The sequence below is a fragment of the Gekko japonicus genome, unplaced genomic scaffold, assembly GCF_001447785.1.
Source record: "Gekko japonicus isolate JY-2015 unplaced genomic scaffold, Gekko_japonicus_V1.1 scaffold2763, whole genome shotgun sequence".
Taxonomy (NCBI): Eukaryota; Metazoa; Chordata; class Lepidosauria; order Squamata; family Gekkonidae; genus Gekko; species Gekko japonicus.
In genome coordinates, this window is record NW_015176530.1 from 146550 (window position 1) to 163911 (window position 17362).

The 17362-nt window shown below is 54.0% G+C and overlaps 1 protein-coding gene across 1 annotated transcript in view; it reads right to left on the reverse strand.

The window, feature by feature from the left end:
* Positions 1-15359: 15359 nt before the first annotated feature.
* The window catches only part of LOC107124047 (POC1 centriolar protein homolog A-like), a 4001-nt gene continuing 1998 nt past the window's right edge, over positions 15360-17362 (reverse strand). Inside the window, exons 4-8 of the mRNA XM_015427431.1 lie at positions 17242-17348; positions 17009-17155; positions 16780-16860; positions 15838-16050; positions 15360-15539 (exon numbers count right to left, since the gene is read on the reverse strand). Coding sequence (XP_015282917.1) covers positions 15420-15539; positions 15838-16050; positions 16780-16860; positions 17009-17155; positions 17242-17348 — 668 coding nt within the window. The 3' untranslated portion in view covers positions 15360-15419. The remainder of the gene's footprint in view (positions 15540-15837; positions 16051-16779; positions 16861-17008; positions 17156-17241; positions 17349-17362) is intronic.

Below are 17362 nucleotides of genomic sequence, written 5' to 3' on the forward strand. Positions count from 1 at the left end.
ACAGTCTAAACCAATCCTTGATACCTACTTCTGCCCCTGAACATTTCAGCAAAACAGCTCGGTCTACTGTGTCAAAAACAGTTAAAACCTGTAGGAACCACACCATAAAAAAAACTGGTCTCCAACAGCAAGTCCGGCCTGGGGTTGCCAACTCCAGTTGGGGAAATTCCTGGAAATTTGGGGGTAGTGGTTGTGGAGTGGATTAATTTGCTGGGAAGGGCTCCCACCAAGTAGCATTTCTCCCAATCATTCCCCCAATTTCTCCTTGAATTTTTCCCGCCACCCAGTTGAGTGGCAAAGCCCGGGGGGGGGGCGTGTCTCATGCTACAGCAGTTATGGAAATGTATTGGTTACATCTCAGTTGCCACTACCTGGAACAGCAGGTGGCCAAGCCAAGCCAAGCCACCACCCCTTAGTGCCAGGACCTTGTTAGAAAAGGGATGCAGAGACCACAGTGGTATCTTCTCCATCTAGATTTATTGCTCAGCAACAGGATTGCGTGTTTCTTTCCCCTCACCACTCATCATGGGCACGAGTCGTGCAGATGCTGCTGAGAGGCCACCCGCAACAGGCAGCCTGTCTTGTTAGAGGCCTGAGTTCTGGCAGTCAGCATGTTGCCCTCTTGTCCTGTTAGGTTTGCCGGGCGGTACCTGACAACGGGCAGGAGGGCTGTGTGGGAGGAGGGCACAGTGTTGCGGTGGGAAATTTAAAAAAATTCAGCCTGGGATATTCACCAAAAGCTGATGCGGGAAATGACACCGGTAGCGCTAGGTATCACCAGAAACTCTGTTGTGAAACCATAGCGTTCCCAGCAGTTCCTAAAGCGTACTCATGTTGGCTAAGTCACGCTTTCTTAAAGTGGGGGGTGCCCAGAGGGCTCAGGGCCTTCCTGCCTGCCTGCCTCCACCCAGAGCAAGAGGGCAACCGAAGGGTCTCCATGCGGGGCCCCGGGTCAGAGGAGGTGGCTTTGCTTGCCCAGACACCCCGGGCCCCGTGACCGCAACTGGGAAGCAGAGGATGGGAAAGCGCAGCAGGGCCCTCACGCGCAGTGCTTTGACCCGTTTCAGGAAAGCAGCCCAGCGACTCCAGAGACAGAAGTCATGTGACGGACGCTCCGCTCGGGCTCTCCGTTTCCAGTCCAGGAAGAAGACAAAGCCCTCTGCCTGCAGGCACTCATCCGAGCCAGGCGGCCATTCCACCATAGAGAGGTACCACTTGCAGAAGGTCCCCTTGCCAAGCAAGTGTCCCCAGGCCTTCTCAAGTAGGGTTGCCAACTCCAGCCTGGGAAATTCCTGGAGATTTGGGGGCACAGCCTGTAGGGGGAATCTATGGCATACCATCCAGTCGGCTCTCATTATAATGCTGTAGAGCAGGGTTGCCCAGTCCATCTCCGTGTCCCCAGCAGCGAGGGACCTTGGGGGGGGGGGCGTTCCCAAAGGGCATCCCCAACGTGATGACATCACATTGGGGATGTCCCGGCTCCAAGCCCCGCACCCCCGCGCAGATGACCCCGTTGGCTGCAACTCCAGCGGGCCCCGCGCACCCCATCTCCAAGCAGCATTGCCAGCTGCCTGCACTCAGAGGGAACTCTTTAAGTGCAGGCTGCTGGAGGACCCCCCACACGCCTGGTCTCCGAGGGGCATTGCCGCTCAGAGATCGGGAGCGCAGGGCCCTTTCCTGCCTGCTGCCTGCACTCAAAGGGTTCCCTTTAACATACAAAGGGTTTTATGTATTTGGCACATGGTGCCCTTGATTGTGAGCCACCCTGAGCCCGTCCGCGGGGAGGGCGGGATAGAAATTTAATAATAAATAAATAAAAATAAATAAATAAAGTGCAGGCAGCTTGTATGGGCACTTGGAGATTGGGCGTGGGGCCCACAGCCGCCCCTCCTCCTCCTCCTCCTCTCTCTCTCTCAAGAGAGGAGGGGGAGAGGTGGGGTTTGAGGCTTGGTGGTGGGGTTTCCCCTGCTGGCCAGCTGGCCGGCGGTGGGTTTAACCCCCCCAAAAGCAGGTAACCCCCCCATCAAACTGGGGTGGTGGTGGTCTGGCAACCCCTCCGCAGCAGCCATGTTCTCTCTGGGGAAAGTGATCTGTCGTTTGAAGTCCCTTTAAATTCCGGGAGATCTCCAGGGACCCTCTCAGGAGACGCCGGGGGCACCCTGTTCTCAAGGCGGCAGGTGTGTGTGCGTGTGGGGGGGCAGTCCTGAGTCAGCCTTTGCCTCTGTATAAACAATCTTCAGATTTGTACAAAAGGTTGTACTTAATTCTAATTTATAATTCATTATTATTTGTAATTAATTCTAAGTTGTTATAGCTATATGTGAATGTTGACAGTGGATGAATTTGTCTTTGAGGAAGCTTCTCTGTGAAATGTGCTTTGAAGCTGGCAAGCATCGCGAAACAAGACACAGTCGGATTACCTTTGAGAATTGTTTATACAAAGACAAAGTTCGATCGTCTTTAAGGGCTATTTATGAAACAGGAGGGTTGCTTTTGACGACTGCCGTTGGGGGCCCGTCCATGCCTTTACTGGGAAGGGATTTCCTTGGTGGGACCGTTCAGGAGAACCACCTTGAAAGAACTCTCTTAAGGAACTCGGTGGAACGGGAGGCCGGTGTATTTACAGTGGCCCTTTTGGGGTAGATGATTTGCATGGAGCCACTTTGCTCTTGAGGTGCACCATTGGTTGTAATTGTTGGGATTGGGATATTATTGGGTACCTGTAGGGGTAGATTCTTCTCCAGGGGAGCCGATGTGCTTCGTCGGGAGGTCAGTTGTCCTTCTCAGAGGACTCCAGGCCCCACCTGGAGGATGGCGACCCCAGCTGTCTCTCCTGCTATAGGGCAAAGTCATTCGGTTGGGCTGAGGTCTGGGAACACGTGATCCTCCTACACCCCCAATGTGGGAGGGAAAGCGAGGAGTCCCTCTCCCTCGTTCTGGGGCAGGGCTTCAGCCGGGCCTGGGCCCCGCAGCCTCTCCGGAAGTGGCGCCTCTTGTGTGGTAGCAGGAAGGGCAGCTCAGGGCAGGCGGAGTCTCATTCTCCCTTCTCTGAATCTGGCAAGGATTGCAGCGAGCGACCCCCGCGCACGCACACACCCTTCCTGCCCCAACCCCAGGAGCCGTTTTCATTTGTGTGCCAAGAGGCTGACCTTGCTCTCCCTGCCTGACAGCGTCTCTTGAATCCAGAACCTGTGCCAGGCTCCTCTTGCATGGAATGAGCTGCTGCAGATGCCACAGCTGCGGACAGAGTTCTGAAGACCACGCAAGGACCGTGGCAGCCGCCTCCTCCTCCTCCTCTCCAGAAGGGGCCTTGTGCACCTCTTCTCCTGGCTGGGCAGGAGACCACAAGGGGACAGATTCCTGCTCTTGTGTTTAGTTCTTACTGCAAGGGACTAATACATCCTCCAGGGTTATTTTTCCTACAATAGACTAACATGTTCGCCCAAACAAAATGCACTCACATGGAACTTTAAGACGCTCACTGGAATGTCCAGCTATCAGCCTGGAGAAGACTTTGAAAGTCCGTGCTTTGGCTTAACCCATTTGTTCCAAAACCCACAGACTCCCCCTGCTGAAGATGTATTTTTACCCATTGCTGCTGACATATAGCGAGTGATGGAGGCTGCAGTCCTGTGCACGTTTACTTGGCAGCCAGCCTGCCTGCCTGCCTGCCTGCCTCTCGGGTCGCACAGTCCAGACTGAGTCTCTCATGCCTGCCTGCCTGCCTGGAGATTGGTGCTGCCTCAAGAGGGGGTCAACCCCCCCCCCCAATCTGGAGCATCAAGCCTTTGGAGCAGGAGTCACCCCCTCCCCGCCTTTCGGCTACCAGCAGTCAAGGGTGGGATCATTCAGCAGAGCCAACGGAGCTGAGGCAGAGGGCTGAGCCGAGAGCTTGCTGGGACACATTTGCCTCGCACCGCCAGTGGCTTCGGTTGGGGGGGGGGAGGGGAGGCTGACGCATGTGCCCAAAGAGCTTCCATTCGGGGCTCAACGGTGGCCCTGATGGGCTGTGCTTTGGTGTCATTTTGCAAAAACCAGCCTTTGTCCTGGTTTAAAGGTTGTCTCCAAGCCCACTGGGGAACCTGAAGACACGAGGGCCACTGATGCGGATTCCGCCTGAGGGCCAGTGGCTGTCACAGGAACACAGCCCTCGTGGCCAGGCCGTCTTGCCGGCCTGGGTAGCATCAGGATTGCTTTGCTGTATTTTGTCAGGTTTCCTGTTGTTTTTTGGTTTGGTTTTTAAAACCTAGTTCCAGCAAGGATTCCACAAAGACAGGCTGTTTATTTGGGGTGGCGGCATTTAGGCTGCCTCTCCAGGGACCTGCTTCAGGCAGCTAACAAAATAAAAACAGTACAGCAGTGACACTGTAACAGAGGCCATCATCATTAGCAAAGGCGCTTCAAGGCTGGGGGCATCTTCTGGGCTAAACCGAGTCGGAAGGAAGCATCATTTTTTTGCAGGCCTCCTCTTGCCTAGAGCACATTCACCAAGACCTACTGACCAAGTGGGGTGGAGGATGAACACGCAGAGCCGTGAACTGGACTTCCCAGAACCTGCTGACGGCACCACCACCACCACGTGCTGAGGTCCACTATCCCACAGCATCCCTGGCACCAGCGCTGCCTGCTCCAGCCCACCTCTGCCCTCAGCACCACCCCGGTGTTCATGTCAGTCACAACCACACCCAGCCGTTACGTGGCCCTCACTGCAGCCACCCTACAGCACTGGAGACAATGACAACTCTTACTCCTGTTCATCATCCAGGGAGGAGGAGGAGGGCTCTTCAGACTCTGACACCGCCGTTAACATTCCCCACAAACATGTGAACATACATTTAGACCGATCCTGGAATTCACTTGCAAGTTTGCACAGGGAATGGAAAACACAGATCCGGCTGGGAGTAGCTTGTTCAGTCAGAAAAGGACGACAGAGACCAGATTTAAAGGTTTTAAAAGAAATGTGGAGTTTATTGAGGGATTTGGTACAATAAAGCTTCTCCCAAGCAACTACTGGTTCATATTAAATTAAGACACAGACAAGCAGCGTGTTTCCTTACCCAAACTAGGAGTATCACAAACAACCAGAAATCAGTCCAAACAACTGGAGTTTGGAGCAAGTACTTTTAAGTTACATGTGTAAATGTGGTGGGAATGGGGAACAGGACAGAGAAGAGATGGGTATGTTAGGATGGAGGGGTTCAGTCTTCCAGGTACGAGGCTGTAACAAGCAGAGAGGGGCAAAATGCCAGTTCTCTGTGTGGTGCAATGTGGGTTGTAAAATAAGGGGAGGTAGATTAAGATGGGGAACAAAGACACACCTTTCCTAGTTTGCACAGAAATCAGGATGGAAGAAACATAAACACAGATTGGAAGGGGCCTCAGGGGTCATCTAGTCCAACCCCTGCACAATGCAGGACATTCACAACTACCCCCCCCCCATTCCTCCAGTGACTCCTGCTCTGTGCCCAGAGGAAGGCAAAATACCTCTAGGATGCCTGGGCCAATCTGGCCTGAAGAAAAATTCCTTCCTGACCCGGAAGTGGGTGATCGGCATTACCCCGAGCATAGAAGAAAGGGCCATGAAAGCTGAGCCCTGGCTCCTCCCTTCCTGACCTCCCTCTCAGGATCTGCCTCATGTCACACCATCAGCATTGCTGTCAGATGGGGCCAAAGGAGGAGGAGAGCCCACCACCACCACCACCTCCTCCCGAGGAAGCCTGTTCCACTGGGGAAGTGCTCTGTCAGGAAGTCCTTTCTAATGTTTAGCCAAAAACTTTTGATGTGATCTCAGCCCTTGGGTTCTGGACTGGCCTTCTGGGGCAACAGCAAACTCTGCTCCATTCTATCTGACAGCCCTTCAGCCTTTCCTCATAAGACTTGGTCTCCAGACTCCTCCTCACCATTTTTGTTGCCCTCTTCTGGACACATTCCAGACTGTCAACATCCTTCCTGAACTATGGTGCCCAAAGCTGAGCACAGTACTCTAGGTGAGGTCTACCCTGAACAGAGTAAAGTGATACCATCACTTGACGTGACCTGGAAACAGCCCAAAACTGCATTTGCCTTTTTAACTACCGCATCACACGACTGACTCATTTTCAGTCTATGGCAGTGATGGCAAACCTTTTAGAGACCGAGTGCCCAAACTGCAACCCAAAACCCACTTATTTATCACAAAGTGCCAACACGGCCATTTAACCTGAATACTGAGGCAAAATCAACATTCGAGCCAGGAACCCAAACCCCCATCAGCAGCGTGAAGCAAGGCAGCCTATTCTCCTAGGGTTGCCAACCTCCAGGTGGTGGCTGGAGATCTCCTAGGGTGACAACTGATCTCCAGGTGACAGATCAGTTCCCCTGGAGAAAATGGCCGCTTTGAACAGTGGACTGTATGGCCTCTTAGACCCCACTGATGGAATCCCTCCCCTCCCAAACCTGACCATCCTCGGGCTCCACCACCAAAATCTCCAGGCATTTGTCGTCCCAGAGCCGGCAACCCTATATCCTCCCCACACTGTGTGTTCTCCTGAATGGGTGAGAACCAGAGCAGAGGGGCTGTGGACTGAAGGGGAATATCCCTCTTCTCCTGCCTCCTCCTGGCTGAATGAGGGCCGGAAGCGGGGCAGCCGGAAGCAGGGGGCGGGGCTTCGTCATGTGCCCCGCCCCTCATACCTCACCCGGGGGAACCGCGATCCCCCATGATCCCCCCCAAAATGACCTCTGCCCCTACTTTTCACAAGCTCTACTGCCGACAAGTCTCCCTCATTCTATAATTATGCATTTGATTTTTTCCCTACCTAAATATAGAACTTACATTTATCTCTGTTGACATTCATTTTGTTAGTTTTAGCCCAGTTTTCCAGCCTTTCCATCTTGTATTTTGATTCTGTCTTCTACTGTATGTGCTACCCCTCCCCATTTAGTGTCATCTGCAGATTTAATAAGCATCCTCTCTATTCCTTCATCCAAGTCATTTATAAAGATGTTGAACAACACGGGGCTCAGGACAGGTCCCTGAGGCATTCCACTTATTACTCCTCTCCAAGAGGATGAGGAACCATTAACAACCACTCTTTGGGTGCAGTCTGTCAACCAGTTACAAATCCGCCTTATCAAAAGCCATAGTGAAATAAAGATAAACAATGTCCAAAGCTTTCCCCTGATCGAGCAAGGTAGTAACACTTTCCAAAAAGGAGATAAGGTTAGTCTGACATGACTGGTTCTTGAGGAATTTGTGTTGGCTCATTGTAATCACAGTAATCCTTTCTAAATGCTCGACTGACTGATTATTTGTTTTAAAACCTTCCCAGGTATAGACATCAAGCTGATGGGTCAGTAGTTTCCTGAATTCTCTTTTCTCCTTCTTGAAGATGGGTACAACATTTGCCCACCTCCAGTCTTCTGGCACCTCGCCTTTTCTCAAAGAATTCTCACAAAGAATGGACAGAGGCTCCAAAATTACATCAGCAAGTTCCTTTAGTACCCTCAGATGCAATTCATTTGGCTCTGAGGACTCAGTTTCATTTAGAGAAACTAGGAGTTTACGTACCACCCTATGCCTATCTTAGGCTGCAACTCCCTTCCCTCATCACATGTTCTCCTTTCACCAGGTTGAGCACTGTTTCCCTTGCAAGAGAAGACAGAGGCAAAGTAGGAATTGAGCAGTTCTGCCCTCTCTCCATCCCGTTAAAATTGCACTTTCCCAACTATGGGCCTACCACTTTCGTGTTCCTTTTCTTGCTTCAGACATAACCAAAGGACCCTTTTTTGGTTGTGTTCAGCATCTCTCACTAGCCTAAGGTCATACTGAGCTTTAGCTTTTCTAACACTCCCGACAAGCGCGGGCTATTTGTTCGTATTCATCCTTGATCATGTGGCCCTCCTTTGATTTCCAAAATGAGTCTTTTTAAATTATCTGATCTTTAGAAAGTTGTTTATGGAGCCACCCTGGCTTCTTTAGGTTCCTCCCATTTTTCCTCCTTACTGGAATTGTTGGAAAGAGGGACCTGGTGGACTGGGAGCCTGTGGCTGTCCAGGTAGTGTGAGATGTCGTCAAATTCCTGACACATAACTAAGCTGATTAACCCAATTCATTTGGGGCATCCGGGACGCCAAGCTTCGCCACAAACTTGTAGGTACCGCAGACCTTAAGTTAGAAGCAGCCCTACAGATGGCCACCGCATTTGAGGGCTCACACCATGACTGTCCACCATCTTCAACACACCACGTGTTCCCAGCTGTGGTGTCCGACAATTCGGACGAAGAAGAAGTCCTGCACATTTGCCAGCCCAGCCGCAGGGATCCATGACCCCTGTCGGGAGCGACCGCACACCCTGATAAGCCGGCTACCCAAGCATCCTGTGCTAGCTGTGGGGACACGCACGAGCACAAGACATGCCGTTTCTGTGACGCCGTCTGCTGAACATGTGGGAAGCAAGGCCACATTGCCCGCGCCTGCCGATCCCGCAGTGCCCGGAGGAAGACATCAACTCACCAGGAGGACCTGGAACTGCATACGCTGACTGTCAACCACCCCCAACACCAGGTAATGAATTTGCCCCCAGAAGCCCCTAACAAAATGCATGTTACCATGTTAATAGAGGAGTCCCCCTGTTGAATGGAACTGGACACGGGCTCCTCGTTTTCCATAATCTCTGCAGAGACATTACGGAAACTCTCCTGCAAGGGGGGGGGCTCCTAAAACAGCCACGGGGTCTGTCCTTACGGGATTTCCAGAAGAACACCGTGGCCATCAAGGACTGGGGCAAATTCAGGGTACAATTCAGAGACTTTGATGGCCCTTTAGAATTGCTGGTGGTGGAAGGGAGACTCACGAGCCTGCTGGGACTTGCGTGGTTTGGCCCCCTGGGATTTGTGGTGACGGGCGTAAATGCCATACAGCCTCAGGACTTTAATTCGGTCTGTGAGGAGTTCCCGGGGGTCTTCAAGGGCACGCTTGGCCACTACTCCGGCACCCCAGTCTCACTTGGACTTGACCCCACAGTGCGGCCCATCCGAATGAAAGCCAGGTGGCCCCCGTTAGCATCGCGGCCCAAGATAGAGGCTTAACTGGACCGCCTGGTGGAGCAGGGAGTGCTAGAACCGGTGCCGCATGCCCACTGGGAAACCCCCATCATCACCCTGGTGAAGCCTAATGGGGACGTCAGAACTTGTGCTGATTATAAGTGTACCACTAGCAAGGCTCTTCCAAGACCACACGTACCCGGTACCAGTGGTCAGTCACCTGTTGGCCTCCTTGGTGGGGGCAAAGGTTTTCGGTAAGCTAGACTTGGCCCAGGCCTATCAACAGCTGCTGGTGGACGATGGCACCGTAAAGCCCAAACTATAGTAACCCACCAGGGGGCTTTCAGAGTGTGGTGGCTGCAATTTGGGGTGAGCGTGGCGCCAGGTATTTTTCAAAACCTGATGGATTGTCTCCTCAAAGGCATCCCAGGAGTCCAGCCGTTCTTCAACAACATTTTAATCGCAGCTCCGGACTCCGAGACCTTTGTGGCGCAGCTCCAGACGGTGCTCGAGCGCTTCGACAACACCGGCCTGAAGGTGAAACGGGAGAAATGCCTCCTGGGGGTGCCGCAGGTGGAATTCTTGGGGTTTTCAGTGGATGCCCAAGGAATTCACCCTATACAAGATAAGATACGCGCCATCAGTCAAGCGCCCACACCCTCATCTAAGGCAGAGTTACAGGCCTTCCTGGGACTTTTAAATTTTTATCAGTCCTTTCTCCCCCACAAGGCCGCCGTCACTGAGCCTCTTCACAGACTCCTCGACAAACAGGCTCCATGGGGCTGGGGTCCTAAGCACACTGTTGCCTTCCAGGCAGTAAAAGAACTGTTGGTCTCCAATGATGTCCTCGCCCACTTCGCTGAGTCCCTGCCCGTGGTGTTAGCTTGCAACGCTTCTCCCTACGGGGTGGGGGTGGTCCTGGGGCACCGGCTGGCCGACAGCCGCGAGGTACCCATGGCCTATTACTCTTGTACGCTATCAGCAGCGGAATGCAACTACGCGCAGATAGACAAAGAAGCCCTTGCGATCGTAGCCGGCGTGAAAAAAATTTCATGACCACCTCTATGGCCAGGCCTTCACGATTGTTACCGACCACAAACCCCTCTTGGGTCTGCTCGCTCCAGACTGCCAGACTCCCCAGATTTTGTCTCCCCAGGTGCTACACTGGTCCATCTTCCTTGTGGGCTACCAGTACTTGCTGGTCCACCGCCCCAGTAAGGCGATGGGCCATGCAGACGCCCTGAGCTGCCTCCCGCTGCCTTCCTCTGACCCCGCCCCAGCGCACCACATCGCCTTGCTGGAGGACCTGCCGAATCGCCCGGTTCAGGTGGGGGAGGTGTTGCGATACACAGCCTGGAACCGCATCCTCTCCCGGGTCCTGGACTGGGTGGGGAGGGGGTGGTCTGCTGGTCCAGTGGGACCCAAGTTTTCAGCATTCTCGGGCTGCCACGACGAGTTGTCCTCCCACAAAGGGTGCTTGTTGTGGGGAAGCCGGGTGGTGATACCGCCACCCCTGCAAAGGCGAGTACTCACCGCCCTACATGAACACCACCCAGGGATAGTCAGAATGAAAGGCCTGGCCTGGAGCTATGTATGGTGGCTGGGGTTGGACAGTGAGGTCGAGGGTACTGTAAAGCACTGCCAGAAATGTCAGGAGTCATGACCCGAGCCCCCGAAGGCACTGGTGCGACCATGGGAGTCGTCCCATAAGCTGTGGGCAAGACTACAGTTGGACTTTGCTAGGCCCTTCCAGGGACAGATCTTCTTTATACTAGTCGATGCTTACACGAAGTGGCTGGAGAGGACACCGGTCCCGGTCAGCCATCCGCACGATTTGGCAGATCTTTAGCTACCAAGGCATACTGGACTCTTTGGTAACTGACAATGGCACAACCTTTACCTCAACGGAGTTTCAGGAGTTCATGCAATATTATGGAACACGACACATGCGCTCCGCTCCCTTTCACCCAGCAACCAGGCAGAGCGCATGGTCCGAACTGCGAAAGAGGCGCTGCGCCGCATGGACCGGGGGAACTGGGACTACAAGCTGGCCGCCTTCCTATTCGGTCAGCATACAACCGCTCACTCCACCACCGGCCGCAGTCCAGTGGAGCTGCTCACGGGACGCCACCTTACGACCCGGCTGGACTGCCTCCATCCAGACCGGGGGCCAGAAGACACAGCGCAAGCCCTGAAGACCAGGAGGCCCTGCGAGGCTTCTTCCCGGAGGAACCCGCACACTACGGCTGGGGTCCCCCCTCAGTTCCGTCAAGAGTCGTCCGGGTGACCGGGCCCCTCTCATATGAAGTCTCCTGTGATGATGGCCAGCTGTGGAGGAGGCGGCACATTGATCCAACTGTGCCGCTGCAGCCTACCCACAGCCCCAGAAGTATCAGATGACGACGACCCTTCTCCCGGGGAACTAGAGGCTACCGATCCACCTCATCCAGGGACAGGCGCTCTACCTGGGAGAACAGTGGCAATGCGGAACCACCAGGCAACCCGGAGCCCAGCAGCACACCAGCCCTGGCAGTGGCCCCCGTGGCGGAGGTTCCTTCCCCAGAGCTTACAAGAACGGTGCCAAGGAGCCCAGCCCCGGCTCCGAACGCTAGCCGCTCCGCGAGGGAGCAAATGCGGCCAGTGTGGTACCTCAAAGACTATGTCAGCTATGGGTAATCTGGACCGGGGGGGGGGAGGAAGGGGTGTTGTGTAACCAGGGAGACCGCGCACGTGGCCAGGCCCGCACGTGGCCATGCGGACTGGTGAAGCTTCACACCCAAGGACAATAGAAGTGAAGGATCCAAGAACTAACCACTTTATATGTTCTTATGTGTTTTTTACTGTGGTTTTAGATAAATTGTTTGCAATGTTTTATCATCCTGCGTAAGCTGCCCTGAGCCTGCTTTGGTGGGGAGGGCAGGGTAGAAATTAAATAAATAAATAAAATGGTCTTCTGCCAGTGGGTGGAGGTTTGGTTTGTTTGGCGTTCCCGCACTGACACAATTTTTATGTCTGCTGCCCTGGGGCATAGAACTACTCTAAATAAAATAAATAAATGAAGTTTACCTTGATGTCCAAATATTCAGGCAGTCCTAAATACTGAGACTCTATGAGACTGTTTTGGTCCAAATGACACACTTGAGATGAAGCCGAAGTAGACTCAGCAGTAAGCCCCATAGAGCTATAGAATGTTAAGAGTTGGAAGGGACCTCGCAGGTCACCTAGTCCAACCCCCTGCACTCTGCAGGAGCATCGCCGAAAGACAGCCCTGCAACATACCCAAAAGATGGTCGTCCAGCCTCCGCTTGAAAACGTCCAGCGAAGGAGCATCCACCATCTCCCAAGGCAGACTGTTCCACTGCTCAACTACTTTTAAAGTTAGGAAGTTTTTCCTGATATTTAGCCGGTAACGACTCCCTTGTAATTTCCACCCATTAGGTCTAGTCTTGCTATCTGGAGCAAGAGAGATCTGCTCCATCTTCTACATGACAGCCCTTCAAATACTTGAAGACTGCAATCATGTCCCCTCTAAGCCTTCTCTTTCCCAGACTAAACAGACCCAACTCTTTTAGCCTTTCCTCCTAAGACTTGGATTCCAACCCTCTCACCATCCTGGTTGCCCTCTTCTGGACACGCTCGAGCTTGTCAACATCCTTCCTACAATGTGGTGCCCAAAACTGGACACAGGACTCCAGGTGGGGCCTGACCATAGCAGAACAGAACGGAACTACCACCTCCCGTGATCTGGACACAATGCTTCTGTGAATGCATCCTAAGATTGAATTAGCTTTCTTCACAGCCACATCGCACTGCAGGCTCATGTTTAGCTTGTGATCAACCAGAACACCTAGGTCCCTTTCACGTGTGCTGCTGTCAAGCCAAGTCCCTCCCATTCTATATCTGTGCCTTTGATTTTTTGTACCTAAGTGTAGGACTTTGCACTTCTCTCTATTGAAATTGATTTTATTTGTCTCAGCCCACTGTTCCAGCCTATCTAGATCATTTTGAATCCTGACTCTGTCTTCTTCAGAATTAGCAATCCTACCTAGCTTCGTGTCATCTGCAAATTAGGTAAGCATCCTCTCTACATCTTCCTCCAGGTCATTTATAAAAACATTGAACAACACCGAGCCCTGTGGCACTCCACTGGAGACTTCCCTCCACGTAGATGCAGAGCCATTTACGAGCATTCGTTGGGTACGATTTTTCAACCAACCGTGGATCCATCCAATAGTTACACCATCCAGCCCACACTTAACCAGCTTATCCTCAAGGATATCATGAGAAACTTTGTCAAATGCTTTACTGAAATCTAGATACGCTATATCCACAGCACTGCCAGAGTCAAGCATTTTAGTAACTCTGACAAAAAAGGAGATAAGGTTGGTCTGGCATATTCTTGATAAACCCATGCTGGCTACTACCAATTAACTCATTCTGTTCAAGGTGCTCACAGAAAGAGCGTTTAATAATCTGCTCTAGAATTTTTCCAGGTATTGATGTCAAACTGACAGGCCTGTAATTTCCTGGATCTGTCTTTTTTCCCTTCTTGAAGATCAGGACAACATTCGCTCTTTTCCAGTCTTCCGGCACACCAGTACTCCAGGAAATCTCAAAGATTAGAGCCAGAGGCTCTGAAATAACATCTGCAGTTTCTTTTAGCACCCTGGAATGCAAGCCATCCGGCCTTGGAGATCTGAAAGTATTTACGGCAGCTAGATGCTCTCTAACCATCTCCTTACTTACTCTGGACTGGCAGTTCCTCCTTCCTTCATATGTCCTACATTCTTCAGTTTGTATACAGCTCGCCTTACGGTTAATGACCGACGCCAACTGAGAGTTGAGTAATTCCGCTTTGTCTTCATCCTTTGTTAAGGCTTGACCGTTTCCCCCTAGCAATGAGCTTACCCCATCCCTGTTCTTCTTTTTGCTCCGAACATAGGCATAGAAACCTTTCTTGTTATTTTAGCATCCCTCACAAGCCTCAGCTCCATCTGCGCTTTAGCATTTCTGACACCATCTCTACAGATTCGAGCCTGTTTCTTGTACTCACCCTCAGTAATTTGTCCCATTTCCTGTACATTTCCCCTTTCTAGTCTCAGCTCTTCAGAGAGTTCCTTGTTCAGCCACCTCAGCTTCATTACCCGTCTCCCACCTTTCTTTCTCACCAGGACAGTTTGCGATTTTTATTCAATAGGACTCACTCAAATGGTTTTCTAACTCCCATTTATATTTTCTATACCACTCAGATGGCAAAGACAGCATCAGGTGCAGCAGTCTGCATACTGGTACTTCACCCAACTTAGCATATTTCCCAAGCCTAGAGCCTACCATCTGGATTAACCCACAGAAGTTTAAGGCACAATAAAATCATAGTTAGTTTTTACACTGCCCCAGGACATCTGGTTACTTTCCCAAGCACTTCCCAGATCTTTGTGCTCTCCTAAGCCCACCTCACGCAAGAGTTCCAGAACGATACGAAGACACTACCCCACCCTCTCCTAAGGGAACCCGGGCTGCCAGGGCCCCCCCCCCCAGCCACCAGTGGGGAATGCAGGGTGGCCAGATCCAGGCTGACATGAACTCCTGGAGATTGGTGGGTGGAGCCTGGGGAGGAGAGGGGGACCTCCTCACTGGGGTACAAGGCCACCCTCCGAAGGATCCACTTTCTCCAGGGGAACTGACCTCTGGAGTCTGGAGAGGATGGGCTGTAACTTCGGGGAGTCCCCGTGTCTCACCTGGAGGCTGGCATCCCTAAAGAGAACGGAGGGTGTGGCCTACAAGAGGCAGTGGGGGAGGAGGGGGCCCAAACGGAGGGGGGAGCCCGGGGATGATGGGGGCCCCCTCCCCTCTGATAACTGTGGGAGTACTGCTGCGCGTGCCCAGGTGTGTGAGAGGGACGACCACGGTGGGTGCTGAAGATCACTTGGTCTGGATTTCTCAGATGCTCCAACTTGGTGGGGAGTGTCCACAGTGCCCCATTCCAAGTCACCACAAATCCCACCAGCCACTCCTCCCAGGGCACAAAAGCTTTAATTGAACAAAAACGGGGGGAACAAAGCCCCTGCTCCACCCCCACCCCCTCAAAGGGGCGCAGGACTGGGGGAGGGTCCAGGGCAACGGAGAGAGAGGGGAAACTGCTCCCCCCCCCCCCCGGCGGGGGGGGGGGAAGGGGGGGTCCGCTCTCCAGGCCTTCCCTCTGTAGCCACACACACAGAGGGTTTGGCTGTAGTGGGCGTGGCCAACTCTGAAGCCAGCTGGAACTGCGTTCCTCTGTGTTGTGGCCACTAGGAGCTCCCTGCCGCCGCCGCCGCCCTGGCCGTGTGTGTGTGTGGCTGCTCACACCCACCCCGCCCTCCGCCGAGCTGCCCCGTTCTCTGACCGGAGGCCTCGGTTCAGTTCAGCTCCGCAAAGTGCAGGTTTCCTCCTGCGCCAGCCACAGCCACCAACTGTCCTCCAGGTGCTGACGCCACCACGTGGGCAGGCTTGTTGGGCAGGTGGATCTCCCCGACCACCTGTCAGGAGGAGGAGGAGCAGCAGCAGCAGTGGAGGGAGAGAGAGAGAGAGACGGAGCATTGGCAGGTAAGATGCTGGCCCAGCCTCTCTTCTCCACCCACCAGGCCCCGGGCCCCTTTTCTGGCCGGAGCCATGGCTCAGTGGCAGTGGGTGGGCTTCAGTGGGCTCTGGCCATTCAGAGGACAGCCGTGCCCAGGAAGGAAGACCTCGGGGAGCACCTGCCCATCAGGAGGACACTGGGCTAGCTCCACAAGCCCCACCCCGTTTGTCCGTCACCGGCCACCCTGGGCTCCTTACCTGACCTGTGCCGACATGCAGAAGGCTGGCTCCACAGGTGCCGCTGCCACCCGCTATCACCACATTCCCTGCGCAGAAGCGGGCCGAGTACAGGAATTCCCCCTGGGTAGGGCTCCCGGGAAAGGGCAGGTTCTGCCACAGCCGAGTCTTGCGCAAGTCCCACAGCTGGAGGGCGTTGCGGGGGACCCATGAACCTGTCAGGACCTGATTTCCCTGCACAGAGAGAGGCCAGGCGGACGTCAGCCATGTGCTGGGAGAGGGAATGACCCTGGTGGAGAACGGAGGGAAGACACGGCCCCCAACAGCCACCTCGCTTGCTGCTGAAGCCGTTTTCTCCGTCCTCACCCCCTGACCCCTCTCGCTTGGGGACCAGACAACGTGGCTGAGTTTTGTGCGTTCAGGATTTCAGTCTCCCCCTTGCCCGTGGTGAGACACCCCTGATCAATCCCCTCCGTGTCACACGCTTCTTCTGAGCACCCCCCCCCAGTGTCCCTTTCTCCTCCCAACTACCTCGCAAGGGAGATGAGGCTGGGCCACAGCAACCCGGCCCAGGACCACCCAGTTGGCCTCACGGTGATCGGGGGGAGGGGGGGATTTTAAACCCAGCTTCCTAAGTCCAACACTCCTCCCATCTTGATTGTAACAGAGCTGCCCCTGGAAGCCTAGACCCCGTGCCAAATGTTGAGCAGGCATTACTTCCTGCTCTACGAGACCCACACCAGTAGGGATGCTGGCTGGACCGAGACGTCTCCCTCCCTCCCACAGTGGCCAATCGGATGCTGCAGGGAAGCTTGCAAGCAAGTGAAGACGCGGCCCTCCTTCCCATCCGACTCACACGGGGCCGTAACATGGAAAGGGGAGAGCCAGGTACACTGCTGCCCTGAGTGCCTCTTGGAGCACAAGGGCAGATTATAAAGTCAGCCACAGATGTGTCCTCCTCACCTTGACGTCAATGCCCGGGCCACAGATGTGAGGGCCATTGAGCATGCCTTGCGCCCCCTTGTTCACGCGTTTGTCCCACACCTAGAGCACAGGAGAGGAGGGAGGGGGGCTGTGCACCCACCAGACAGAAATACCACACACACGCACACGCACACCCCCATCCCCACGGCAGGCTCCACGGCCAGGGAGGGACCTGGGCGCAGACATTCCGCCCCGCAAGACCGCTCACTTTGACAGAGTTGTCCCAGCCCCCTGTCAGGAAGAGATGCAGTTCCGTGGGGTGGAAGCACAAGGCAAAGATCCGCCGGGAATGGCCACTGTGGGGCGTGAACTCGTCCCCGGCCATGAAGTCGGGGGCTTCCATGACGTGGAAGAGCTGCGCAACGGGAGAGAAAAGGCCATGCAGACAGACTGCAGACTCCTCGGCTCCCCCCGCCTCAGCCCCCACCGCCACGGGCTCACCTGGTGGGTGTGGCTGTCGTACAGCCGGATGTGTCGGTCTTTGCCTGCGGTAGCAAAAGCACTGCCGTCCCGGCAGACGTCCAGGGCATTGATCTCATTCGCCTTTTCTGGCCGGGGGGGG